The sequence below is a fragment of the Trichoderma gamsii genome, assembly GCF_001481775.2.
Source record: "Trichoderma gamsii strain T6085 chromosome Unknown Scaffold_56.2, whole genome shotgun sequence".
Classification (NCBI taxonomy): Eukaryota; Fungi; Ascomycota; class Sordariomycetes; order Hypocreales; family Hypocreaceae; genus Trichoderma; species Trichoderma gamsii.
The window spans coordinates 24,000-51,174 of NW_020171393.1; the positions used below are offsets into that span (position 1 = coordinate 24,000).

At 51.0% G+C, this 27,175-nt stretch overlaps 7 protein-coding genes across 7 annotated transcripts; 3 read left to right on the forward strand and 4 right to left on the reverse strand.

The window, feature by feature from the left end:
- Nucleotides 1-214: 214 nt before the first annotated feature.
- On the forward strand, nucleotides 215-3,409 carry TGAM01_v210076 (hypothetical protein; the record flags this gene model as incomplete). Its single annotated transcript, XM_024550712.1, has 11 exons — nucleotides 215-389; nucleotides 445-485; nucleotides 556-646; nucleotides 703-785; nucleotides 838-967; nucleotides 1,030-2,269; nucleotides 2,466-2,638; nucleotides 2,744-2,905; nucleotides 2,957-3,123; nucleotides 3,187-3,304; nucleotides 3,363-3,409. The coding sequence occupies 11 exons, from the start codon at nucleotides 215-217 to the stop codon at nucleotides 3,407-3,409; spliced, it is 2,427 nt and encodes an 808-aa protein (XP_024404532.1).
- Nucleotides 3,410-3,507: 98 nt separating this feature from the next.
- Nucleotides 3,508-5,220, reverse strand: TGAM01_v210077 (hypothetical protein; the record flags this gene model as incomplete). Its single annotated transcript, XM_024550713.1, has 4 exons — nucleotides 3,508-4,114; nucleotides 4,175-4,417; nucleotides 4,488-5,053; nucleotides 5,137-5,220. 4 exons carry the CDS (start codon nucleotides 5,218-5,220, stop codon nucleotides 3,508-3,510), a joined length of 1,500 nt encoding a protein of 499 aa, XP_024404533.1.
- Nucleotides 5,221-6,320: 1,100 nt separating this feature from the next.
- Nucleotides 6,321-8,611, forward strand: TGAM01_v210078 (origin recognition complex subunit 1; the record flags this gene model as incomplete). Its single annotated transcript, XM_018808991.2, has 3 exons — nucleotides 6,321-6,740; nucleotides 6,807-7,827; nucleotides 7,893-8,611. 3 exons carry the CDS (start codon nucleotides 6,321-6,323, stop codon nucleotides 8,609-8,611), a joined length of 2,160 nt encoding a protein of 719 aa, XP_018657760.2.
- Nucleotides 8,612-9,088: 477 nt separating this feature from the next.
- Nucleotides 9,089-10,621, reverse strand: TGAM01_v210079 (pre-mRNA-splicing factor prp46; the record flags this gene model as incomplete). Its single annotated transcript, XM_018808992.2, has 3 exons — nucleotides 9,089-9,174; nucleotides 9,246-9,410; nucleotides 9,475-10,621. 3 exons carry the CDS (start codon nucleotides 10,619-10,621, stop codon nucleotides 9,089-9,091), a joined length of 1,398 nt encoding a protein of 465 aa, XP_018657761.2.
- Nucleotides 10,622-11,014: 393 nt separating this feature from the next.
- Nucleotides 11,015-12,337, forward strand: TGAM01_v210080 (hypothetical protein; the record flags this gene model as incomplete). The annotated part of the gene is made up of 8 exons (XM_018808993.1): nucleotides 11,015-11,072; nucleotides 11,131-11,156; nucleotides 11,245-11,373; nucleotides 11,488-11,590; nucleotides 11,667-11,680; nucleotides 11,741-12,014; nucleotides 12,088-12,182; nucleotides 12,281-12,337. 8 exons carry the CDS (start codon nucleotides 11,015-11,017, stop codon nucleotides 12,335-12,337), a joined length of 756 nt encoding a protein of 251 aa, XP_018657762.1.
- Nucleotides 12,338-12,553: 216 nt separating this feature from the next.
- Nucleotides 12,554-15,385, reverse strand: TGAM01_v210081 (hypothetical protein; the record flags this gene model as incomplete). Its single annotated transcript, XM_018808994.2, has 3 exons — nucleotides 12,554-13,483; nucleotides 13,586-15,054; nucleotides 15,184-15,385. The coding sequence occupies 3 exons, from the start codon at nucleotides 15,383-15,385 to the stop codon at nucleotides 12,554-12,556; spliced, it is 2,601 nt and encodes an 866-aa protein (XP_018657763.2).
- A 1,464-nt stretch (nucleotides 15,386-16,849) lies between these two features.
- Nucleotides 16,850-26,896, reverse strand: TGAM01_v210082 (hypothetical protein; the record flags this gene model as incomplete). The annotated part of the gene is made up of 3 exons (XM_024550714.1): nucleotides 16,850-19,128; nucleotides 19,191-26,652; nucleotides 26,741-26,896. 3 exons carry the CDS (start codon nucleotides 26,894-26,896, stop codon nucleotides 16,850-16,852), a joined length of 9,897 nt encoding a protein of 3,298 aa, XP_024404534.1.
- Nucleotides 26,897-27,175: the final 279 nt, after the last annotated feature.

The window sequence follows — 27,175 nt, forward strand, 5'->3', positions numbered from 1 at the left end:
TATTTCTTATCTTATCGGCCCATCAGATGCGGGCGTTTATCGCGGCTACTCTTAGCGCAGCGCGTCTAAGGGACCATGTCAATGGTCTTGGATCTAGCACTCGCTCTTCATTGGTGGCCATGTTAAGATTTGTCTCTTGTGAGGTGCATAATCACTATCGTTTCTGGATAGTGATGTAAATTTCTAGAATGGATTGAAGTGTCAATCGCTGAACATGCGTGCTTCAAAAATGATCTACCGGGGCGGACTTCGCCCACTAACAGCTGCTCAACCCTCGAACCACATCCGAGTCTTTTCACAGCCGTTTTTTGCTCAGTCCTCCCGGCTTAGATCAACCCTGTCGAAGATATGGGCGCCCACTGGTGGTGTCACGGCCACTGAGGGCGAAAGTATGAAGCAATTTGCTTTCGGTTTTGATGGAATGTCGAGCTAATTGCTCGATAGCTGGTCATGGCAAGCTCATCCGAGCCGGATTTATTCGCCAGGTAGGGCGATCCTCATATCATGCATTATCTACTTTTTAAAGGCAATTTTTTAAATAGCTTATTTTCCCAGGCACAATCTGGAGTTTTTCAGCTGCTCCCACTGGGTCTACGAGTTCAGGATAAGATTGAGCGTCTTGTTGACAAGCATATGCAAAGCATAGGTTAGTCAACGTATTACTCTGAGAGTGTTTCTCAACTGATAGATATTTTTCTATAGGAGCATCCAAACTTGCTCTCTCGACTCTCACAACTGAAGAACTATGGCGCAAAAGTGGGCGCTTGGATAAAGTCTCACCAGAGGTATATCACTTTTTGCAAATTGCAGACGTCTCGTTGCTAATACTCGGGTAAGCTATTTCGACTCAAAGATCGCAAAGATGTGCCTATCATGCTGTCGCCAACACACGAGGAAGAAATCACATCCCTTGTCGCGAGCACTTTAAAATCTTATAAAGATTTGCCTTTAAAGTTATACCAGATTAGTATGGCCCTCTGAGCCTTGGTAGCTTTTGTCGTATATCACAGCTCCTAACTCATCTGCTAGCACGAAAGTACCGAGATGAGATCCGTCCCAGACACGGTTTATTAAGATCTCGAGAGTTTATCATGAAAGACTTGTACACTTTCGATTTGACCCACGAGTCTGCCGTCGAGACTTATCGCGACGTCGCTGGTGCCTACTCGGCCTTCTTCTCAGATTTGAAGCTGCCGATATTAGTAGCCGAGGCCAGCTCAGGAGACATGGGCGGAGAGCATAGCCATGAATACCACCTTTCTCATCCCATTGGGGAGGACACAGTCGCAAGCTGTAGCAGCTGCGGCTATACTGCCAATGACGAAGTTGCCGCTGCTCGGTCATCCCAACAAATTGACGGTGCAGTTTCTAAATCTCATTTCGGTCTTTGGCGCGGCATCACCAAGGACAGGAAAACTTTGGTAAATGCATGGTACCCAAAGATTGGAGATTCGCCTTCAGATGACAGCTGGAATATCCATGCTGTCAAATCTGTCGTTCCAGAACTAGATACAAGCGTCAGTGACGCCGTACCGTTCTGGGGCGAAGTTTTACAGGAGGCAAAGGGACAGAAAGACGAAATCCAACTCCTAAACGTCATTGATGCGAGACTTTCAGGGGCTTTTGAAGACCTTCAAGATGAGCTTCCTCTACTTCCACAGGAACTGACGAATAACCATATCTCACAATCATCAATAACGCAAACACAAGCCGGTACAGTTCTAAATCTCTTACGCATTGCAGACGGCGATGGGTGTCCGCGCTGTGACTCGGGAAAGCTTGAGATCCATCGCGCATTGGAGCTGGGCCACACATTTCTCCTTGGTACACGCTATTCAGAGCCGCTTGAAGCGTCTGTAGCGCTCCCACAGAACCCAGGGGTTCCAGTCCCAACCCAGATGGGCTGCTTTGGCATCGGCGTCTCTCGCATCCTCGGCGCCGTGGCGGAACAGCTCACCGACGATAAGGGGCTCAACTGGCCTCGGGCTATTGCGCCGTTTGAGGTGATCATTATTCCAACATCTGGCGTCAATGAACAGACACTGGATTTCTTCGATAGCTTAACAAAAGATGGAAACTCGACGACAGCCTTGGACGTCGTACTGGATGACCGCAAAGAAGCATTTGGATGGAAAATGCAAGACGCAGACATGACAGGCTATCCTGTCGTGGTTGTACTTGGAAAGGCCTGGAGAGAAAAGGGCGTCTGCGAAGTGCAGTGCAGGAGACTCTCCGTAAAGGAGAATGTGAAGGCGGAAGAGGTGCCCCAGTATATCAGAACCTTGCTGGAGCGGCTATAGATAGCCGTGAAGGTGTGCAGCGATAGAAGAGTCAGCAAATCTCCCATCTGGACCAAAACACATGAAATAAAGAGTTTAAAAAACCCGATTCAGTAAAAATCGAATCAAATATTATCAATAATCATTTTCGTTGCAATTAAATACGTAGCCATGCTGCACATTAAGCTGCGTTCCCATATCCTCGTTACAAGAATCGCCAGCCCCTCTACAGTCATCCGCCCAGCGGTTCAAGCTTGGAGGGGCACGACTCCCTAACGTCCAGCTTGGCCAAGCTTCCACTGTATCCCCCCAAAAACAACCAGCACGAGCAGCCATGTCGAGCGGCCAGAAAGAAGCAAGTAAGTTTTTGTTTGTTTCTATATCATCCATTTCCTGCTCTATCCAGTGTCTTTTCATTGCGCAGCAGCAGCAGCAGCAGCAGCGCTAACTCCAGCATATTTTAGTCAACCTCGACACCCTCGAGCCCCAGCAGCTCGCGCAGGTCAAGAAGCAGCTCGAGGAAGAGCTCGAACACCTCACAAACTCCTTCTCCCAGCTCCACGGCGCCCAGAACAAGTTCAGAGAATGCCTCCGATGCGTACAGAGCCGAGCCGCCGATAGCAAAGGTACATACATATATCATCGCAATCCCCATGGGTAGCCGACGAGTCGTGCAGATAGAAAGAGGCTATGGCAATGGAATGGAAATGATGCTAAAGCAGCGATGCAAACAGGCTCAAAGGCGGTTTTGGTCCCGTTGACCAACTCCCTATACGTAAGCGGCGAATTGACGAGTACCGAGACGGTTCTGGTGGACGTGGGCACAGGGTTTATGATTGAGAAGGTCAGTTGGCTTCTTCATCTTGCATCTTTCTTGCTGGTGAACCCTATAGCTAATACTCTGCAGAATTTAAAATCGGCTGAAAAGTTTTACAACTTAAAAGTCAAAGAGCTTGGCGACAACTTGAAGGAGTTGGAAGGCATTGTCCAGTCGAAACAGATGAATGTCCGCACAATAGAAGAAGGTACGTTTACACGGCTCGACAAAACCTTTTGCATTTATTAATTATATGGTTTTGACAGTTTTACGGCAAAAGATCATGGCTTCTCAGTCAGAAGGCCAGAGCTGAGAAATATAGTTGAAGAGAAAAAAAATTGAATAATGAATTGAATTGAATTGCGTAATGTGTCCATCAATCTGGTCAGTAGCTGCTCGTAACGGACACGTCTATTCTGTCTGTTGGTCCTCTGCTTTGTCCTCTGCCTTGTCCTCTGCTTCATCCTCTGCTTCATCATCTGCTTCATCATCTGCTTCATCATCTGCTTCATCATCTGCTTCATCATCTTGAAGAGAGTTTACCTGGTGCTGGACCTTCAAGAAGACTTCTAGGAAATTCCCAAATCTCTTCTCCAGATCAGGATCCGATCCAACCCAAATGTTCTTCAGTCCTTCTCCAAAGTCCTTTCTCTGGTCAACTGGACTGACTTGATTCATTGCAGAATCCCAGTGTTTGCCATAAAACTCCATTTGCCAATTAATCTTGCTCTCTGGCGCGCGAGTCTTGAGTCCCTCCCACTCCTGATTTATACTTATCTCCAGCACATATGGAGTGTCTTGAAACTCTGCGATAAACGATGTCTTCAGTCGAGTCCGGTAAATGTCATAGTTCCAGTATTTAGGGTCTTTAGTCACTACTACTTCAGAGGGCTGAAGAAAATTGGTTTCATCTTCGTCGCAGCCGTCCCTGAGTCTTAGCGTTTCGAGTAGTTTCAAGAGATCTTTCGGTACGCTCTTGTATTTCCACGTTTCTGCATGAAGTTTCCAGTCAAATATCCTATCACCTCTTTATATCAGTGCTGTGCGCACAGTAGATGGCCTCTTATAGCAAACTTACATTTCTGGAGCCGTCACTTTCCAATCGATGTAGGAGACTGGCGAGCTAAGACCAAGCTTAGCTCGGGATAATGCGGACTCATCGCTCGTCCAGTTTTCCACCTTTAACTCTCTTTCGTTGCTCATGGTGAGGTACAAGGTGTGTGTGCGTTTCAGGCTTTTGCGATCCAGACGAAGGTCATCAGCACCGTCATATTCCAGCATACAGTTTATGATGTAATTCGCAAGACGGAATTCCTTGAAACTTCAAATATAGTCAGTATGGAGAAACAACGAAGAAATGACGAGGGGGTATCGTTGTCTGTGAGAGCTACCGAGTACTAAAATGAAGACCACTTTGGTTTGAGTACAGTTTCACTTGAGCTGCGTACTCATCCCAGTTGATTAGATTTGCTTGGTCTTTCCCGAATGTATCGTCATCCAAGAGCGTGAAAGACACACGCATTCTGATTTCGGAATTGGAACTTTTTAGGCATTTTATAGCAGCTTGAAGATGCGGACGAAGCTCTTGGAGAAGTGCCGCCACAGTTTTTGGCATATCATCAGGCTCGGTAAACCGTTTGGATACTCGAGGTCTTTGATTGGGATGGAATCGTATACGAGTGTCGTCGGTTACTCTTGAGCTCTTTTGGGGAATTATCACCGAAGTCAAAAGGTCTCTCGATATGCGCGCATCATGAAAACATTGGTTGAGAGTATTTATAGCTGCTTGGAGATTGGTCACGGACTCGCTAAAGATTTTGAGCACGTTTGGACTCTCTGGCCCATCGGCAACAATCCAAACTTGATGCCGTTGCCGAACAGCATCCATTTCGCTGTCATGTGTCGTAAACTGTGTAGCATAGAAGCCATATTCTTTAATGGATGTCACAAAGGTGGCCTTATAAATGATCAGTGTCTTTCGAGCAATTGGGATGGATTGGTGAATACAAGAGCAGTATGAAAGCTATCGATGCCACTTACTTCTAGCAGATCTCTACCAGCAGGCGGCGGCCCGCGATAGTCTCCGGCAACGAAACCGACGGTTAGTTGCCGTATGTCATTCATTTGTGACTTGGCAGTTGCCATTCTTTTTGGCGAGGCCCAAAATTTCCTTGGCCCTTCATTCTGTCGACTTGGGTTATGGAAATTTCGATGCCTAGGCGGCCGAGAGCTTGCCTGAAGCTTGCCTCTGTTCATCTCGGTAATTTGCAGCCAAAGTTGCCCTAGAAGCTTGTAAAGTGCCTGAAATAGATCTGAAGGTTGATAGTATGAATAAATAAGATGAAGAGATACAATGCGAAGAGAGGCTGTGGTGTATGATTTGAGAAAGAACAAGGGGGAGGTGGTCAGGTGCCAGCAAGTCTACTAGTAGATACATGTAGCCTACCGAAATTGAGAGCCTGAGGCGGCTCTGTGACGGCAAGGAATGAAGTGAAAGAGAAGTGAAAGAGATGCTCGCGGCAAGAGGCATCTGCTGGCCAGCAGTCAATCACTGCCAAGCACTTGCAGGTTCCCGTTTGGCAGAATGCGAGTCTACGTCGCACATACGCCAAAGATGCTCTGTAAATGATGCAGCTAGCTGTATTACCCATCCATTGTTTCTTTGCTATAGCTTTCATCGTATCAAAGATATAATACAACAATCTCACAGCCGATCCCGACAATGGCGTGAAGCGTATCCTACCTAGCTACGTACACTGCTTCACTTTGATCAGCCACTGTCATTGCATAGCACTTCCACTGACCAAGCATAATATATTTTAGTATTTCCAATAGATACTCATAAATACACGATATTTAGAGCCGTAATATTTTGCATTTCTTCGTCTTTATTGGTAGATAGATACTGGATGGTGTGCTTGCTGTGTAGTGGACATATATGCATCAATTGACTATGCACATATCGAGTTCTCTCCGGCGCGTCTCCCAAAAATCCAGACGCGTTAATTGATCCAGGCCACTAAGCTACCCTACTAAGTGCTGGGTGTAACTTGCTGAGCTGCTTTAAGCTCCATGATTCATTTGCAGCTCAATCAAATGCTGTCACTGCTCTGATTATATTTTCAAGGATACGACAATTCACCCAGGACACTAAACTCTAGCTCATCAAGCCGCACAGTAGCAGTCTTTAAGATCCATTCATCTTTATCCCGGCATCCTCGCCAATGACGGCCCAAACCACTCCTCAAACCAATTCTCACTCGACCCGAGGGCGCAAACGTGCTTTTTCTGCAGCAGTAGCTAGCGAAGAATCAGACAATAATTCCGAAACCGAAGAAATATCATGGGAATGGATATACAGCACCGAACACCCAGATAATGGCGAAAAGGGCGACGGGGATCGCAAGAGGAGGAGAGTTGCGGCCAGTTCCAAGATTGTTGGGGCCAGATATGGCGATTTCGAATGCCGCGTTGGAGACACGGTGATGCTCAAGGCGGCCGATGGGTCCATTGGAGCATGGGTAGCCATCATCTGCGATTTCCAGGAGGACAGCGAGACTGGCGAAATGAGCGCCAATTTCATGTGGTTCTTGACAGAGAAGGAGATCCGTAACAAGGGAAGAAAGCGAGAAGACTTCTACTGGGTATGTACAGTTGCTATTCCCTTTTATTCTTTCAACGAAACATCATTCTTCTAACCAACAATCTAGAACGAGCTGTACATCTCGCCATCCTTTGACGTAAATCCCCTGGCGTCGATCAATGGCAAAGCCAACATCATGTCCCAGGACGCCTTTCTCAGCGCGCATCCCTCCGGAAAGATATCACGAAACTCACCAGATTTTGGGAAAACGTTTGTATGTCGCCGTGGCTGCAACACCCGATCTACTACATACACGGACGAGTTTGTATGGGAAGAAATTTATGAGAATGGGGACGTATCTGCCTTGAAAGACTTCGTAGAGAAGAATACCAGAGCAACCCGTCGAAAACCTCGAGCTCAATCACCGCCAAACGCCGAGGGCACATACCTACCGCCTCAAACACCAACTAAGACAAGCAGAAACTCAGCGACAACCCCCAAGTCAAAGCGAGGGCCGAGGAGTGGCGGAAAGAAACTCGAGTTCACGCCTCTAGCTACTAGAAAGCTGTCGCCTAGCCAAATTCAATCTTCTCCGTTCCAGATTGCACGTTCACGCCTTCACGTCTCAGCAGTACCCTCTAGCTTGCCTTGTCGTGAAGGAGAATTCTCACTGGTATACTCACATTTAGAAGCCGCGATCACGGAGGGCACTGGCAACTGTATCTATATCTCCGGGACTCCGGGAACTGGAAAGACGGCCACGGTACGAGAAGTCATTTCTCGCCTTGAAGAAGCTGTCGGTTCAGACGAATTAGACGACTTCATATTTGTTGAGATTAACGGCATGAAGATTACAGATCCTCACCAAGCATACTCGCTGCTATGGGAAGCTATCAAGGGTGAACGAGCAAGCCCTGCCCAGTCTCTCGACCTCTTGGAGCGAGAGTTCAGTAATCCTAGCCCACGACGTGTTCCATGCGTGGTGCTGATGGACGAACTCGATCAGCTAGTCACGAAAAACCAGGCAGTCATGTACAACTTTTTCAACTGGCCAACCCTCCGGCACAGTCGTCTTATCGTACTTGCAGTAGCCAACACGATGGATCTTCCAGAGAGAACTTTGAGCAACAAGATCAGCAGTCGTTTAGGTGCGTACAACGAAAACTAACATCCGTCATTTAGAAAAGCAAGATGTCTAACAGCTTCAACATAGGCCTTACTCGTATCACTTTCCCCGGCTACAACCACGACCAGCTTATGAAAATCATACAATCTCGTCTTGAAGGCGTACCGGGAAACATTGTCGATGCAGATGCCGTTCAGTTTGCGAGCCGTAAAGTAGCTGCTGTCAGCGGAGACGCCAGACGAGCGCTGGATATCTGTCGTCGAGCGGTTGAGCTGGCAGAGGGCGATGCTCCTGGCGACCCAATGACTCCAAGCAAAAGAGCGAATGAAAATGGAGTTCCCGACCAGTCTCGGCGAGGCAGAGTGACCATCTCTACCATCAAGAGAGCTATCAATGAGGCCACGACCAATCCCATCCAACAACATCTGCGTGGCCTCCCTCTTACGTCGAAGATGCTTATGGCAGCACTGCTACTAAGAATCCGAAGATCTGGTCTGGCTGAGACGACTCTTGGCGAAACTCTAGACGAACTTCAGCGCTCTACGGCTTATGCCGCCCGTCCACCTCCAGGCATGGCCCAGATCCTTCCCGGCCTCGGCAAGGGGAACCAAGGCGGTCGGCGCATGGTGGGACGGCCACAATACATCCATGCCGCGGCTCTAGAGCTGGTTGCGGCTGGTCTGGTTAATTTAGAGGCCCATCGAGCGGACCGGTCAAGCAAGTTGCGGTTGGCTATTGCTGACGACGAGGTGAAGATGGCGCTGCGCGATGACGCGGATCTCAAGTCCATGGGCCTGAGCGTATGAACGGAACGGCTCTCAATACTTCCTACGTTATGCACGCTTTAATGAACTATTGTGTACACTAAAAGTTTGACAGGTGAGGAAGGGTAATGAAGGAGAAAAGAGGATTTGATTAGATATTTTGTACTTCAGCGTGTGTTGGTGAATTTGGATACCAAAAATAGCAATGAGATTACGAAGCAGATCAACTCATGGATATGTACAGCACATTGATTGTTATCATTATAAAACAAGACACATTTCTTTTACCAACATTGGCCCAAAATAATTAATACACGTGTCATCTTGCCTGGCTACTAGTATTTCTCCTCCGTGAGTGTCAGAGATGCATCAAATGCCATAAATAATGCATGTGCCCATCCGCCAGTGATTTGCGGTGCAAGTTCTATTCTTCTCCCGTTGCCGCTTGATATATATACTTGGTAAAACTCGAGAATTAAGAACAAAAATCAGATAGCATTACTCCCCATAAACTCCTGGCTAAAATTTCCTTTGCGCCAATGTTGGCGTCCATTGTATCGGATGCGTCTCCTCGGACGCTTTTTCATCTGGTTTCCATATTTTGACTGTGGGAAAAAGGAATTAGCATGCGCACATATCAATGGAATGTGGAGAACCCCATCGAAGAAACACTTACTAGTCTTGTCGGCCTCGCCCGTAATGAGACGCAGTCCAGAGCGGTCAAACGTCGAGCTCATGATGCCTGACTCGGCGTCTAATGAGCCCGGCTGAGCTGTTGTCTCAAAAGATTGGAATCGGTGGCCTGACTTCCAGTCCCAGAAGCTCATTGAGCCATTGTCACCTGAAGTTTGGGGTTAGTTATCAATCATGGCCAGTATGTGCTACTAAGGAAGAGAGATACGTACCACCTGAGAAGAAAACATTGTTGCTATTTACGCTCATGGTGTTGATGATGGCATTGTGGCCCTCAAAGTTCTGCATGAAAGCGCCTTCCGGGCATTTCCACTGCTTAATGCTGCCGCTGCTACCCGACGCAAAGGTGAACTCGGTAGGATGGACAGCCAACGCTCGAACGCCCTTTTTGTGGTGGGTGAGAACGCCCATGGCCTTTCCGGCCGCCAGGTCCCATAGCCGGACGGTAGAGTCCAATGATGCTGTAATCACTTGGGGATCTGCCTCCTGACATTGGACATCAGTCACAGTACCAGTATGGCCCGACAAAACGTGAATGTTGCTGCGCGTCCGCATATCCCAAACTCGAGCAACGCCATCTCGACCACCGGTCACCAAGACATCCAGCGTCGGGTGCAGCGCCAATGTGTAAACGCCACTAAGATGGCCATGGTAGTGGCGGATCACCTTGTTCGTCTCCAGATCCCAGCACTTGACCATCTTGTCCTCGCCGCAGGAGAAGAGATACGGGTGTCGTGGAGACACAGCCAGGCCGCGCACGGTGCTAATGTGTCCTGTCAATGTCAATCGCAGCGACCCCGTGGCGAGATCCCAGATCTTGATCGTCCTGTCGCCAGCACCGCTAGCAAACCACTTGTTCCCAGGCTCGACTGCCAAGCTGCGCACCCACCCCAAATGGCCTGAGATGACCCTCATCAGCTTCCACGGCGGGTGCCATTCGGGCTTGACTTGCTGGATGGCCGGTGATCCTCTGACTGTCAAGCTCATGCTCTGTGGTACCGTCGTTGTCGAAATCGTCGGCTCGTCTCCGTTGGCCTTGGACGCAGTCGGTGATGCTCCAGGTCCAGCCTCAAGAAGTTTGGGTGCTTTTCGCGCCGGTCCTCCAGCCTTGGCCGCTGTCTTCCGTAGTGGTTGCTTCGATGGTTGTTTCGCCGCAAGCGCTTCGGGCAGGGTCTGGACAGCCGCGTATTCGGCCTCGAATCGACGCTTCATGACGGCATCTTCGAAGACGTCCTCGAGCTTCTGGCGCTTGCCGTTGGACAATTCGAGCCGAGAGTAGAGATGCCTCGTCGTAGAGGCATTTTGAGACGCGAGCGCACTCAGATGGAGCGCGTCTTGAGGCGTCTGTGGTGCCTCCATGGACACGCAAGAAAGATGCAGATAATTGGAACACAAAAAGATGGGATTTGGAGTCGATTCGCGTTTGTAGAACAAAAAAGCATCTGCAAGAGGCGAACTTGAATTGAACTTGCGAGGTTCAGCCTTCTGTGGCGCAGGCGCTGTGGGGTGCATGCATGCTGCAGTCCAGACTGTGGCGCACCAACAAAATACAGGCGGCGAGCACCCAGTACGCAATACAGCAGTGGCCTGGAAGCTTCAGTTACAACGCCTTACCCTGCAACTTTGGGTTTCTTGCCCAGCTACATCTCCTTCTCTATCACTCAAGAATCTATTGCTCTCTTTTTTACCGGAAACAGCTTCTTTGACAAAGATCCAATATATACGAGATACAAGCGACGCATTGTTCTCACCATGGCGGATACAGATAGCGATAAATTTCCGCTGCACACGGCTGCAAGAGAAGGCAGAGGTATTGAGCGCTTGATCATACCCACACATTTGGGCTTTACAAAGCTAACATGGCCCAGTCTCTGTAGCAGAAGGTCTCCTCAAGGTAGGCTAAAAAAAAACGACAAAACCAATACGCATAAGCATCTAGGAAGATGAATCTCAAATCATTTACTAACACCTACATTTCATAGACGGATCCCAAGCTCTCAAAACGCAAAGATGACGACGGCAGATACCCCGTTCATTGGGCAGCTTCTTCCAACAGCTATGATATTCTCCTCATGTTAGCAAACCAGTCAAGCTTTGACCCTGATATCCAGGTAAATGCGTCTTCCTTTTCGAGTAAAGTCATCGTCATCGTCGATTTCCGGCATCTAAATGAAAGACAAGTTTCAACTTAGCTTACTCACACCAAACTTGTCTACAAAACATAGGACGACAGCGGCTGGACTCCCCTCATGATCTCAGCCAGTGTTCAAAACAGCGAGCCAGCATTAAATCTGCTGCTCCAAAGGGGCGCTGACGTTAACATCAAGAGTAAGTCACTGCCTCAACTAGACTATCTAACTCTTGGCTATTCGCTGCTCATGTGCCTAACTAACTCATGTCCTAGATAACAACGGCCAAGTGAGTCAAAGATATCCCTGTATTCTGAAATAAGATCAGATACAACTTATGCGTATGGAGATACTACAGTACAGTTCAGCTAACACCAACCCCCAGACAGCCCTCCACTTCGTCGCCTCCAAAAAGAACCTCGACGTCGCCCGCCTCCTCATCAGCTCCAAACCCCCAGCATCAACCCGTGTCCGCGATCGCCGCGGCCAATACCCCATCCACCGTGCCGCGGCCGTCGGTTCCGTGCCCATGGTGATGCTCCTGCTGAAGAACAGGAGCCCCCTGAATGCGACGGATAATGAGGGCTTCACCCCTCTTCACCATGCTGTCGCGGAGGGTCACGGTATGTATCGCATGCCACAGATATCTCATGGGGAGGCAATCGAAACACAAAGCTAATATGACGTGTGGTATAGGAGACACTGCCGTTGCTCTTCTGAAAGAGGAAGCTGATTTTACACTCAAGACTACCGACGGAGAACTTGCTATTGACCTGGCTCCAGACAAAGAGGTAAGGACACCCTGATGAGATACCTCATCTCACAGTCATCTCCCCCTTCATACACGGATTTCATGTATGTATATATTGGACTGACGTGCCATTAACAGGTCCGCCAATTTATCATCCAAGGCGCTGAAAGAGAAGGCATCCAGCTTGTTGACTAATTATTAGCAAGCTTTATCAGATATAACAGCTGCCGACAGGGGAATGATATAGTAGTGCATAAAAGTGTACAAGTCTAATCTACATAGGATACCACGCTTTGTCATTCCAAATCATTGCGTTTCATTACGCTTTTCCTTCCTTCCCCTTGTTTCTGTGTCCTTCTGAAATTCTCCCTGCTTCCCCCTTTCTAGCCCAAACCCATGAACAAGCCACACTTATTTTACAGTTCGCTCTACCAATTCCCGATACATCGTCTTCACGTCATCTACATCCGCTCTCAGCTCCTCAACCAGCTCACTCTTCTCTCCTAATAACTCCAAGGTAGTTTGGTATCTCGTATCCAGTTCGGCAACTTCCCTTTCCAGATCCGGCACCCTTGCAGACGCTGCCTTTGCGTCCTCCAAATCCTTCATCAGGCTTACCATATCTGATCTCGCCTCATCCCTCTGACTACACACCCTCGCCATCTCTTCCTTAGCAGCAACTCTTTCAGCTTCTAGACGACGTATTGCGGCGCTCATCCGTTCTACTAATTGAACAGACGGACCTGCCGCCACCGTCGACACTGAAATCATATCTTGTGCTAAATTGCGAGGCGACGAAGGGGCCGTATCGCTGATCCCATTTTCTCTCTCTGTTACAGACGGAGGTATCGTAGGTGGTGATTCCAACGGCTGATCCAGAGGAGAGAAGGGAGATGGAGGAACGGATCCGGAAAGTGAAAGTGGTCCTGTCCCTATACGAGGCGGTAGGTATGCAGAAGACCGGCGAAGAGGACTGAATCCTTCTGCTGCGGTATCTAGTATATTTACAGGAGTGGGAGATCGTCGAATGCGGTTGGGAACAGATAATGAGACAGCTTCGGAGCTGAAAGTCCGTGGGACGGAGAGCAACGGTGACTCTGGGCGGCTTTGGGTTCGTGATGATGCTGCACCCGCAACTTCATCGATCCATTGTCGCCCTGATTCAGCCGTAAAGGCTCTGCTTGAGGCCTGCTTCTCCTTGTCTAGGTCCGTGCGGGTTAGTTCGAGAGCCGTCTCGGTAGCTTTTGAAGACTTTTGGAGAGCAGCCATCTCTTCGCGGCAGGATTCTAGCTGCATCTGAACATCTTGTAGCTCATCTTCGAGAGTTCTGCTACGCTTGGCCTATGGTAAGAAAGTTAACAAAAAAAATACTATATGTTGATGGATGTATATCGACCAGAAATGAGGAAAGGGTTGAAATTGCATGAAACATGTTAGACGTACCGCATCCCGTGCCTTCTTGCGCATTTCAGACTCTCGGCGCTGTGCCTCATCTCTCTCACTCTCCAGGCTGGTCGTTTTCGACATCAACGACGCTTCAATGCCCTGCCAGTTTTGCCTGGCCGACGCATACTGTGACTGCAACGTCTCTATCTGCCGGAACAACTTGGCCTGAGCCTCGCCTCCTGTGCTAGAGGCAGCTTCTTCCGCGGTTACTCGTACACCTTCCAGCTTGCCCTCCATGCTCCGAAGCTCAAGACGTAGCTCAGCTTCGACGGTGTTACCGCGCTGGATGGCACGCTCGAGCTTTTCGCTCGCTTCTATGGCATCTAGTCGGGCCTTTTCACCCAGAGCTTCCAATTCCGCTCGAACGGCGTCATTTGCCTCTTCGAGTTCCTTTTGTTTCACTCGCTCTGCGGCCACGGCCTTGCTGACAGCATCCGCCTTGGCAACCTGCCCTTGCTCCTCCTTCGACTTTACTTCCTGTTCAAGCCGACGAATCGTAGCGTCTTTGTTGGCATTGTCCTTCTTCAAGGCGTCAATTTCCTTCCGCAGAGCTGCAGTAGCTTTGGTGGCCTCCTGCCGGCGCTTTTCCTTCTCTTCATCTCCGTCTAAGCGGTCGCGCAGCGCTTGAATATCCAATGACATTCTGTCCTTTGCTTTCCGTGCTTCGTCCAACTGCTTATCGCGCTCGCCCACTTGAAGCCGCAAAGACTTGATCGCTGCTCGATACTTTTGCTCTGCTCCAGCCAATTTCTGGCCTTCCTCCATCAGCAGCGCGATCCGCTCGTCCTTCTCTGCGAGCTTCTTCTCCTGGCTACCAGATGGTGCAGCTGACGCAGCCTGCTTTGCAGAGTCGGCGGCATTTTTAGAGAGATACTGGAGTTTGGACTGTATAGAGTCTATGCGTTCAACGTACTCTTGAATCTCCTCTCGATGTCGCAACTTTGCTTCCTCAAGCTCGCGAGCCAACTCGGCAGCATCAGGTCCATTTTCTACAACCGTTGCTGCCGCATCAGTATCCGTCAGAGTTTCGTCTTTCACCACTTTTGTCGAGGTTTCCTCCTCCTCTGTTGAAGGTGCCTCATTGAGCCCCTGTTGCCCTTCTGTTCCTAAAAGGGTATCCTCTGCTTTTTCAGCAACTGGCTCCGAAGTAGACTCTGTAGCCGCATCATCGTCTGTTATTGTAATCGGTATTGTCGTCGTCTCCGTAGTCGTCGTCTCTGTAGAGGTGGTTGTGGGATCAGGGTCAATTTGAGGCGACTCCGTCTCGGATGCGGGCTTCTGTTCCGGCAGATTCTCAGACTTGTCTTGATCCATCGAGGGCCTCTCCATGGAGCTTCGGCTCGCCGCATCGAAGGAGCTGCGTGGTGACGCATTCGCCGGCGAAAGCGCATTCTTGTTAGCCAAGGCCTTGGCCAGCCTTGCTTGTAGTCGATCATTTGCGCGGCTGGTCGACGATGCTCGAGAGTCTGTTGTCACGAATTGCCTTTCGATTAGCTGCTGGGGCTGGTTTTATGGGCATCTCATTGCTGGGAATCCTCTTCACCCCTCTCTTGCCCTCCCCTCGCTTATTCTCCGCCGCATCATCACTCACTCACCAGAGCTCGTCACTTTTGGACTGGCAGTTGTAGGTGTCGTCGTCGCCGCAGCAGCAGCAGCCGCCGCAGCCGCAGCCGGTGGCGTCGCACTGCGATCATCGTCCGACTCGGCCAGGATGTTGTCCAAGCGGGACTCGACGCCCGCCACGGCCTGCTGTAGAAACGAGCCCCATCGCGACGCCTGCTTCCCCGGCGCACTCATGGTGTAGCAAACAAGAAAAGAAAAGAAAAGGGCCTTTTGAGTCTTTGCGATGCAGCGTCCCCTTTCGGCCCCTGGAGGCAGAAAGGGCGTTTACGGCAGCAAAAGAGAGACTGGCAGCCTGAACTGACGTGGAAGTAAAAGTAATAACAGTTGGTCGGTTTGATGTCAATTGGAAAAGAAGCCGTAGGCCGCGCCACCCCCAAAAAGGCGAGGTTGAAAACGGCCTTCCGTCGACCGGGCCAGGGCAGGAAAGGCTAAATCTAAAAATGGCGGGCTCTAATACGACCCCTCTATAGCACAATGACATGCTGCCAGAGCTGTTTACAATCTACAGCTATCCAAAACGCAACCCGATATCGATGGCACTTGCTGGTTTTCATACCTAGCTTTAGAGATACCATTTTGTGACGATGGATGATTGTTTCATAGATACATGCACACGACGGAACTCCCTTCTCTAATATTCTCTGCACGTACATCTTACAGCCAACAATTGATACAGAACCGATTCCGGTATAGGCCGTGGGGGAAAGCCACCTATCACCTGTCACCAAGTATCCAAGATGCAGTGATCACATCCTAGCATCACCTTAATCCACTGCAATACTTGCACCCAACACCTGGTTAGTAATTCGTAGATGCACCTACACAAATGCTATACAGGTACGCAGATAGTAAATGCCAACAGAGGCACCACATGCAGCTTTACAAACGGCAAATGACTCGTTTTGCCCGGCTCAAGTGCCCTCTACCTATACACGGCTACGCTACTGCAAACACGGAGCACACACTAGGATTTCAGCCCAATTGATATCATTTGCGAGTCCAAGATTCCAACAGCTACCCAGATACCCACAGCGCATATGCAAGATAAAGACACAAGTAGAAGAAAGAGATAAAGAGGAAAAAAAAAAAAGTACAGATACCCAGTAATCCGAGGCAATTTTGCATCATTCATCTCCCGTCTCATGATAAAAAAATCAAAAAGTGATACACACAACACAACCTGGCCTCCAGCGACCCAATTCCCAATTCAGAAAGCCGTTAGAAACAACTCGTACATCATATCAAACATCGCCGACGAAACGAAGAACGGAATTGATAAGAGAAACCCGAAATGAAACAAAATCTCATCTCATCCCATCGCTACACTATGAATGGGATAGAAATTGCCTGTAAATGTCCGGGATGGACTGGCCCGAAATCCCGGAAAAAATTGACTGAGCTGTAATAAATAGGTATTGATACGGTAATGCCGCCTTTTGCCGCTATAGCAGCGTCTGAAGTTGAAAATAATCATCATGTCATGACAAGCGAAGACAAAACCAGACAGAACGCAGAACAGAAGAGTTGGAGAGCAAGAAAGAAAACAAACATATTGAGACGTGTAGGTCATCAAACAAAGAAATTAAAGAAACAAAAAGATCAAACACGCTTGCTCAAGATTCATGCGACTCTCGAATTTCATCCGGCGAGCTTTCTCCACCAGCTGCTCCGAGGCGCTGGCTCTGCGTATGCGGCAGAATCTCGTCGGCTTCGATGGCGTTCATCGCTTCCTTCTGATGCGCCATTGCGCTTCTCCTTCTCGCGCTCTCGTCTCTCTCGCCTCTCTCGGCGGCGTCTCTCGTCTGCATCTTCAACAGGCACTTCCTCGTGCTTGGCTCGTCGCCGAGCGCGCCGGGCCTCACGCCGGGCCTGTTCGTCCTCCGTGTGCTGCACCGCATCTGTCATATGTCCAGCATCATCTAGATGCGGAGGTGGATCTGAATGCTCCTTGACCCAAGAGGACGTCCCAGAGTGTGGCCACATCCCGGGCGCAGCTCTCTTGCCGTCTCGTTCTCGTCGACGCTCCTTGGCCGGATATACATGATCATCTACCGCAGGCTCAGTGTGGCGCCGACTGATCTTCCTCGGCCTGCTATAGGCTTCCTCCTCCTCGGCAGCAGCTTTAGCGGCACGCCTTGCCTCACGTCTACGCTGTCGTTCGGCGGCTTCATCGTCAGACGGTTCAGCGTGGGACCTGCGTCGCTGGCGTTTCGACGTTCTCTGTACGTCTTCCTCTCTCTCCCTTTCTCTATCTCTCTCCTTCTCCCTCTCCCTTTCTTTGCGCAGACGTCGTTCCGCTCGTCGAGCCTCTCGCTCTTCCGTTTCACGTTGTTCATCTGCTTCGCGTTGGCGAGCAGCCCGTCGCTCACGACGAGCTTCTTTCTCTGCCAATTTACGAGTCTCGCTATCATCTCTGCGCTTCCGTCGTCGCTCACGATCATCACCGGTCCGCTCTGACTCTCGCTCTGACTTTCTGATCTTGCGGCTAGATACTCGTGGACCTTCTCGGTCTGTCTCTACCGCGGGTATGTCGAAATCTACGCCAGTCTCAACCTTGGATGCTCTAGGAGTCATGAAACCGCTAAAGAGCCCGCCCAATCCCGCCTTCTTTGAAGTCGAAGCCGCTCGCCTGTGTGAGTGTTCGGGGCTGGAGGGTTCTGCCGGCATGACGACTTCATCTTCGCGAGATCTCCTGTTTCGATGTCTTTCCTGTGGATAATCTGGGTGAGGATCATCGCCAAGAGCTCCCATCATAACAGCCTCTTCCTCATCTTGGTAATGCGCCCTGCGAGACCTTCTTTTCGACGCTGACTTGTCGAATCCGAGGATTTTGGCAGCCTTCGATGTCACATCAGGAGACTCTTCTGGGGGTGGAGAAACAAGGCCGTGGCTAGTAACGGTATTCCTCCTGGGCCTAGGAGGCCTGCTGCTGTCGTTCATACTAGATCGCCTCTCCTTTTCTCGTGTAGACATTGATCTAGTGGGAGGTTTGCTGCTGAATATCCCTGTGAGTCGGTCCCGCCCTGAAGACTTGCCCGACTTTTCTGCTCGCTCCGCCCTGTCAGAAGTGGAGTCTCTGGAAGACGCCTTTTCCACTGTCCGCCGAGACGATCGTTCCGACTTGTGCTTAGATGATCGCTTCTCTTCTCTTTCTCTCTCTCTGCGCGGAGGGGATGCCACAGCAGGCCATTTCTCCTTCTCTCGGCTGGATCTTGACCTTTCTTTCCTCGATGATTTTGGCTCCGGCGGTGGCGTCAAAGGCGCTTCGGGGACGACAGGAGGAGGCGGTGGTGGTGGTGGTGGTGGCATCGGCATTTGCGGAGGCGGAGGAGGCATATCCTCCTCCTTGGGTCGCCGCCTCTTAGACTTTCTTTCCTTCCTTGGCCCTTCGTCAATGATGGCAACAATCTCATTTTCGTCGCCATCATCGCCAGGGAATCCCCCTGGAACGTCTGAAGGTCTTCGATGCCTTCGTGATGTGCCCCTATCGCCTCTATCCGGAAAGTCTACCGGTACTGGTACGACTACTGGCTCCTCCGCCTTTCTTCTTCTCCTGGAGCGATCATCCTGAGGAGGTCGCGGCTCCTTCTTCCTGGTTGGCGTCTCTTCTATGACATCTCCATAGTGTAGGCCATCGTCCTCCTGTTCAAAGTCAGCTGCTGGTTCTTCTCTAGCCACCGGTTCATCATCCACCGCTTCGACTTTTGGTATCTCTGCGGCTTCCTCTTCTTCTTCATCCGAGTTAGATGCTGGCGGGGGCGGGAATAGTGGGCGGACGGGATCGGCTACTTCTTCAGGTGTTTGTTCGAATGGTTTAAGGCCATTAGCAATTCTACCGCCCAGGGATCTTGATCGCTCTGAGGATTTCTGCGATCGGTCGTCATTTGATTTAGTCTCTAGCTCCGGCTCCGGCTCATCTAAGGTTATTGATCTTAATTAGCAATCTTCCTTCAAAATGGATGACACAGTCCAAACATACCTTTTGGCTTCGACTTCCTACCACCGAGGCCCCAGAAGCTGAATGCACCTGCTGCGCCCGTCTCCTTGGGCGCAAGCAGCGCTTCAATCTCAGCAGGGCTCATATCAAAATCAGGATCTGCTTTGGGCCCCGACTCTGGCTGAGCATCTCGCTCCGCTTCTGCCTCGGATGGAAGATCCCGCGACTTCTTATCCTTCTTGTCCTTTTTGTCTTTCCTATCCTTCTTTTCCTCCTTCTCCTTCTTGTCTTTCTTGGAGCTCTTCTTCAACTTCTTGGCCGCCTCTTCAGCTTCTCGTGCAGCTTCCTCCTCAGCCTCTCGGGCAGCTCTCTCTTCTTCCTCACGAGCAGCTGCCTCCTCTTCTGCCGCTCGAATGGCTTCTTCGTCATCATCAGCGTCGATATCGTCGTCGTCATCGTCGTCATTAGCATCGTCACCCGTCTGAAAAACATCCATCATCTCCTCGTCTCCATCCTCGTCCTCGTCATCTTCGTTTTCCTCGGCATTGGCAGCGGCCAGCTCAGCTTCGCGCGCAGCTTGCGCCTCCTTTCTCTTGGCCGCCTTCTCTTTAAGATGGCTCAGTCGTTCGCCGTCCTTCTTAGACAGTTTGCCCTTCTTCTCTCTCTTGTGTCGCAAGTCGGACATCTCTTTTTCCTCTTCGGCGACTGCAGCTGCTTCAGCGGCCGCTTCCTGAGCAGCTTGCTCAGCCTCTAGAGCAGCCTGCTTTTCGGCCTCGCGAGCCGCTCTCTCATCGGCATTGGCCTGAAGCTCATTCAGCCTCTTCTCAGCCTTGTATGAGAGGCCCATAAACGAGTTGGCCTTTCTATCAATGAGCTGTGCCAGTTCGTCTTCTTCCTTGGCGATCGCCTCAGCCTCTGCCGCTTCTTGAGCAGCTCGTTCCTCCTCTTCCTGAGCTAGTCGTTCAGCTTCTGAAGCTGCTTGCTCTTCAGCTTCTCGAACGGCCTTCTTCTCAGCTCGCTTTGCCGATCTCGCTTGCAGCTCACTCAACCGCTGCTCTTCTTTGCTCGACAGGCCCCTGAATGTCCTAGTCTTCTTCTTTTCGACTAGCTCAGCAATCTCTTCCTCTTCTTTGGCGATGGTAGCAGCCTCCTTCGCTTCTCGGGCAGCCTTTTCTTCTGCTTCCCGAGCAGCCTCTTCGGCTTCTCTAGCCGCCTGCTCCTCAGCCTCTTGTGCAGCTTTCTCTTCTGCCCTCTCGTCAGCCCTGGCTTGCAGCTCACTCAAGCGCTGTTCTCCTTTGCTTGTCAGGCCCTTGGTCTTCTTCTTTGCAAGCAGCTGAGTGATTTCTTCTTCTTCCTTGGCGATTACGGCGGCCTTTTCCTCTTCTTCCCTAGCTATTCGCTCAGCTTCCAATGCAGCTTGTTCCTCGGCTTCCTGGGCAGCTTTCTCTCCGGCCCTCTTTGCAGCTCTGGCCTGTAGCTCAGTTAACCGCTGTTCGCCTTTACTCGTCAAACCCTTGGCTTTCTTCTTCGCGAGTAGCTGAGCAATGTCTTCCTCTTCCTTGGCGATTGCGGCGGCCTTCTCTTCTGCTTCTCTAGCCAGTCGTTCAGCTTCCAAGGCAGCCTGCTCCTCAGCCTCTTGGGCAGCTTTCTCTTCGGCTCTCTTTGCCGATCTTGCCTGGAGGTCGCTTAGTCGCAGCTCTCCTTTGCTGGTTAGGCCCTTGGCTTTCTTCTTCGCGAGTAACTGCACGATTTCTTCCTCTTCTTTGGCGATTGCAGCTGCCTTTTCCTCCGCTTCTTTAGCCAATCGTTCAGCCTCTAAAGCAGCCTCTGCCTCAGCTTCTTGGGCAGCCTTTTCTTCAGCCCGTTGAGTAGCTCGGGCTTGTAGCTCACTCAGCCGCTGTTCTCCCCTACTCGATAGGCCTCGGAATGAAGACTGCTTTTCAATTAACTGAGCAATTTCTTCCTCTTCCTTTGCGATTTCAGCAGCCTTTTCCTCTTCTTCTCGGGCTAGTCGTTCAGCTTCCAAGGCAGCCTGCTCTTCAGCCTCGCGAGCGGCTTTTTCCTCGGCTCTTTTCGTCGCTCTAGCTTGTAGCTTGTTTAATCGCTGCTCGTCCTTGCTCGATAGGGTTTTAAATGCAGTTTTCTCTTCAAGTAGGAGGGCCAATTCCTCCTCTTCTTTGGCGACTGCAGCAGCTTTTTCGTCCGCCTCCCTGGCTACTCGCTCAGCTTCCAAGGTAGCCTGTTCTTCAGCTTCCCGAGCGGCCTTGTCCTCTGCCCGCTTTGTCGCCTTAGCCTGCAGCTCATTCAACCTCTGCTCCCCCTTGGTTGAAAGACCTCTGAAGGAATTTTGCTTTTCAAGTAGGAGGGCAATTTCCTTCTCTTCTTTGGCGATTGCAGCAGCCTCTTCAGCGTCTTTAGCGGCAAGCTCTTCGGCTTCCTTGGCTGCTTGTTCAGCCTCTCGGGCAGCTTGCTCTTCAGCTTCTCGAGTTGCCTTCTCTTCGGCACGCTTTGAGGCATTGGCTTTGAGCTCACTTAGTCTTGCCTCCAACGAAGGCGATAGCTTTCCTTTTGCTGATTTGGCCTTCTTCTCCACGAGGAGAGCTAGCTCTTTCTCCTCCCTGAGAATGGCGGCAGCCTTCTCAGCTTCCTCAGCAGCTATCCTAGCCTCTTCAGCAGCCTGTTCTTCAGCTTCTTTAGCCAGCCGTTCAGCTTCTAGAGCAGCTTGCTCCTCAGCTTCTCGGGCAGCCTTTTCTTCAGCTCTTTTAGCGGCGTTGGCTTGAAGTTCGGTTAGTCTCTCTTCGAATTGAGGCGAAAGCCTTCCTCTGGCTGTTTTGGACTTCTTCTCGAGTAGGTACGCGAGTTCCTCCTCCTCTTTAGCAATCGCAGCAGCTGCTTTGGCCAGCCGCTCAGCCTCTAGAGCAGCTTGCTCTTCCGCTTCTCGGGCAGCCTGTTCTTCAGCCCGCTTGGCAGCTCTAGCTTGAAGCACTTTCAGCCGTTCCTCCCCTTTGGATGACAGTGTTGACTTGGCCTTCTTCTCAAGCAATAAAGCAAGCGCCTTCTCTTCTTCAACAACCATAGCAGCTTGCTTTGCTTCTTGAGCAGCGCGCTCCTCAGCTTCTTTGGCTATTCGCTCAGCTTCCCGGGCAGCCTCTTCTTCAGCTTCGCGAGCAGCTTTTGCTTCAGCCCGCTTGGTAGCCCTGGCTTGAAGTTCGGTTATCCTTTCTTCGCCTTGAGGTGAGAGTTTTCCTCGGATGGTCTTAGTCCGCTTTTCGAGGAGTTGTGCAAGTTCTTCCTCCTCTTTAGCAATCGCAGCCGCCTTTCTTGCTTCTTTGGCTGCTCGCTCTTCGGCTTCTTTGGCTGCTTGCTCAGCTTCCCGAGCTGCCTGTTCTTCAGCTTCGCGAGCAAGACGCTCAGCTTCACGGGCTGCTTGCTCCTCGGCTCGTTTCGTCGCCTTGGCCTGGAGCATAGTCAACCTCTGCTCCAGCTTACCTGACAAGCCCATGAACGAATTGTTCTTCTTATCAAGCAACTGAGCTATTTCCCGCTCTTCTTCAGCAATCGCGGCAGCTTCTTTCGCCTCCTTTTCCTCCTCAGCAGCTCGCTCTGCTGCTTCTTTCGCTTCCTCATCAGCCTCTCGAGCGGCCTGTTCCTCTGCCTCTTTAGCAGCTTGCTCCTTCTCTTCACGAGCAGCCCGCTCTGCGTCTTGGGCTGCTTTCTCTTTGGTGCGCCTGACTGCACTTCTCTGGAGTTCAATAAGCCTCTCTTCCTCCTTTTTGAGCAACTTGCCTCCCCTTTTGGCTCTCTTTGCTTTCAGCGCGGCCAACTCCTCCTCCTCTGCAGCAGCGACAGAAGCAAGAGCGGCGGCCTGTTCCTCTGCTTCGCGGGCCCGTAATTCAGCTTCATGAGCTGCCTCTTCGGCTTCTTTAGCAGCTTGCTCTTCCTCCCGTTTTGCAGCATTGTCTTCTAGAACAGCAAGTCTGTCCTCGTCTTTTCGAAGGAGCCGACCTCCTCTCTTGGACCTCTTCTCTCTCAACGCGGTTAGTTCTTTTTCTTCAGCGGCAAGAGTAGCAGCTTGTTCTTCTGCCTCGCGAGCTGCTTCGTCTGCCTCGCGGGCAGCTTTCTCCTCTGCTTCTCGGGCGGCTTCCTTCTCCTCTCGGGCAGTCCGTTCGGCTTTTTCGGCTGCTCGTTCGGCTTCCCGTGCTTTTCGTTCTCTCTCGCGTTTTGCGGCACTTACCCGAAGAGTGACGAGTCTCTCCTCTTCTTTCCTAAGAAACTTACCTTTTTTCTCCTTCTTTGCCAATAGGCCAGCCAATTCCTCCTCCTCATCCTTGATAATGGCAGCGGCCCGCTCTTCTGCTTCACGGGTAGCCCGTTCCTGTCCCTCAGCCTCGCGGTCGGCTTGCTGCTGATCATCGTCTCCTGCTTCGGTCGCTGCGGCGGCTTTGGCGTCTTCAGCTTCGTTGGCAGCCTCGACTTCCGGTTCGTCCTCTCCTGGCACTTGGGCTTCCTTAGCAGCTTGCTCTTGTGCTTCGCGAGCGGCGCGCCTTTCGGAGCGTTTTGCGGCAGCTTCTCGAAGCTGGGTAAGCTTTTCTTCATCCTTCTTAGATAGTTTGCCCTTTTTGTTCTTCTTCGCAACCAAGGTTTTGATTTCTGCTTCATCGGCGATGGCGGCAGCTTGGTCCTCCGCTTCGCGAGCAGCCCGCTCTTCTGCTTCCCGTGCCGCTTGCTCTTCAGCCTCTCTGCGAGCAGCCTCTTCAGCTTCTCTGGCTGCTTGCTCCTCGGCGGCTCTCTTCTCAGCCTCTCTGGCCTTGACTTCTCGCGCAGCTCGTTCCTCAGCCCGTTTTGCGACGCTCTGTTGGAGGAAAGTGAGTCTGGTCTGATCCGATTTAAGCAACCTACTCCTCTTGTTTTTCTTGTCCGTAAGTGTAGCTAGTTCTGCTTGCTCTTTGGCATCAAGAGCGGCTTCTGCCTTGGCTTGTGCTTCCTCCTCAAGTCTGGCCTTCTCCTTCTCGTGTTCGAGTCTTTTCAGGTCTTTCTCGGTCAGCTTAGGCGCTTTCGATTTAGAAGTTGTGGCCGCATCGGGATCTGCTGCTTCCATTTCAGATTCAGTAGGGTCCACGGAAGGGGGTGTTGGCGCACGAGGAGGTGGATCAGCCAAGGCCTCCTTCTGGGATTTCGACTTTGCCCTGCCGGACTTTGTCCAAACAAAGCTGTCGACATCCTCAACCTTGCTGCCCCTGACCTCCTCTACGTCGTCGGGATGGACAATCTCACCAGTAGTCTCGCCCACCACCTCAATCGGACTTTTGAAACTCTGCTTCTTCTTGTCCTGGATCGGAGTGCGGTCGGTCGGTTCTTCGATGCCATCGGGCTTCCACGACGAATCGCTTCGCTTCTTATCGCTCTTACCAATACCCCAAGAACCGAAGAAGTCTACACTGCCACCGAATGCGTCCGTCGTGTCCAGCCCTGTAGCGTTAGCATCTTCTGCAAGCGGCGGATTGTCTAAGGCGCCTAGCCGAACCAAATCAGTGCTCCCTTTCTTTTTGACCTTTTTAGAGTCCAAGACGCCTTCATCCCTAGACTTTGGGGCTTTGGAATCACCTTTGGACGGATCAGAAGCTGATGGCTTCTTCTTCTTGTCCTTTTCCCCTTTACTCGTCAAGCCGCTGTCAACACGCTCTCCAGAAGACTTGGGACTTTGTGTTTCCGCCTTGTGAGACCCTTCGTCCACGCCGGATTCTGTAAATGAGTCGCCCTTCTTTTTGCCTGCAAAGCTCCAGAAGCTCCAGCTTCCTTCGTCTTGATCAGTTTTGTCGAGTCCATCTGACGTTTCGTTGCCGTTTGTACGTTTGTGTTGATCAGGAATAGGTATAGGAAGCTTTGATGGGATTGGTTCGTCAGCCAAGCCTGACTTGGTTATCGTCTTCTTCTTGTCTTTGTCTTTGCTATCCTTCTCTCTCTCTTTCTCTCTCTTATCCTCTTTGGACGATTTTTTGGCAGTATAGCCCCAAGCATCGTCCTCTACTGGAGGTGGCGCAACCTTAAATTTAGGCTTAGCCTCGGGTTCTGGCACGGCTATAATGTCAGGCTGTGCTCCCTTTTCTCTTCTCTTCTTCTTCTCCTTCGCTCCAGATCCAGCCCAGACATTCTCAGTGAGTTGCGTTGCTTCTGCGGATGGTAAAGGTGGCACGGGAGGAGGCGGCGGTGGCGGTGGAGGCGGTGGTATTTGTTCAGTTGGTTTGACACTCTCTTCGGCTTTCTTCTTATTCTTCCCAAGTCCCCAAAACGACCAGCCCTCATCTTCCTTTTTCGCCGCTTCCTGCCTGGACGTTGGCTTGGGCTGCGGCATGGGATCTGACTTGTCTTGGTCCTCAACTAATGAATCGCGTGCTTTCTTGTTCTTCGTCTCTTTGGTGTCCTCTTTGCCTGCAAGGTCGTCATTTACTGCTGGAGTTGGCGAAGCGACAGGTGCAGATGCGGGATCGTTCTTTTTGCTCTTTTTCTTGGACGGATACTGATATCCCCATGGGTCCTCGTCCCCATTTACAGCATCCTGGGGAGTCTCTGCTTGTTTTTTGGTCCTGCTCTGTGTCGCATCGGTGTCGGCGACTGAAAATGCTACAGATGCTGATTGTTTCGGGCCGCTGGTGCTCCAAGGGTTGCTCTCAAGGCTGCTCTTCTTGTCGCCAGTGTCGTCGGTATGGGCATCGTTACCACTCAAGGATCCGCTGACGCCCCAACCACCAAGCGATGCGATTTTGGTATGAATAGCGGCCCCAATCCCACTCTTAGACTCTGGCGCGTGCGACCCAGAACTAGCGCTTTTCCCTTCGTCGTCGTTCAAATTTACGTCGTCAAGAGAGCCGTCGTCAAACGCGTTGGTTGGAGGAGGAGGAGATTCGGTTCCCGTTCCTTTTTGGGACTTATCCTTTTTCTTACTCTTGGGAGTGACCGACAAATCATGTTCCGCGTTGTCATTGTTTACACCCCTGTCCTGATCCTTGCCCCCATCACCGCCACCACCATTATTTCCGTCACCTGCAGCTCCGCCCTGGTCTGCATTGCTACCACCACCACCCTGATCCCCACCGCCATTTCTGTCGGGGCTCTGGTTACCTTCCCTAGATCCCTCTGGGAGCCTCCCGTTGCTGGCGTTGCCATTTGCCCCTCCCTTTTTCTTATTCTTGCTTTTGCGACAGACAAATCCGTCTTCAGAAGCGAAATCAATTTCTATTTCGTCGAGTATCGGATCGCCGAGGATGCTGGGACGAGATCGCTTGCGCCGCTCCGATTGGCGGGGGGCCGGGGACGATCGAGGAATGGGCCTGGCGCATGACCCTTTTCGGCGAGCAGGCGAGTCGGCGTGGCGAGGCTCTGTAGCATGATGGGTAGCCGAAAGCGCTGCGAGCCTTGTATGATGTTGAGCGACTGGTTGTGGGAACAGATCAGGAACTATTAGTGGTCTGCCTTGCCGTGATGTGCCTTTTGAGAACGATCGATGCTATAAGCCCCAAGTCAATGCCGTAAACGAGAAAAAGGGTGCCTATATATAATGCATGAGCTTCTTCTCTGCGGGTGTCAATACGCACCTCTCCGCATTTGATCCAAGCTAGAGATATAAGTCGTAGCCGGGCCTGGAGATTGCGCTCATCCCACGCAATATCTGACTGCTTGGTGATGGCCTTACTCTCCGCGCATCTCCTCCACGGCTGCTGATTATACGCCAAGACATCGGCAGCTGCCATTGTTACAATGGAAGCTGGTGCGATGGAACGGCTGTTTTGCAGTCATGGAAGCTATGCACTCGGCAGAGAGCAGATAAATCAGAGATGAAGGCGAAAAGCAACTGAATAAACACTCGAGCTCCCTTTGCGAACGCTGGGGTTCCCTGTGCAAGGGAATGAAGGGAGGAAAACTGATTCGAGGCGCCCACACCTGATGTTGATCGCGCTGTTGGATGAAATAAGAGGCAAACGAAGGCGAGAATCTGATATCGTGAACGGAGAAGAGAATATGATGTCGAA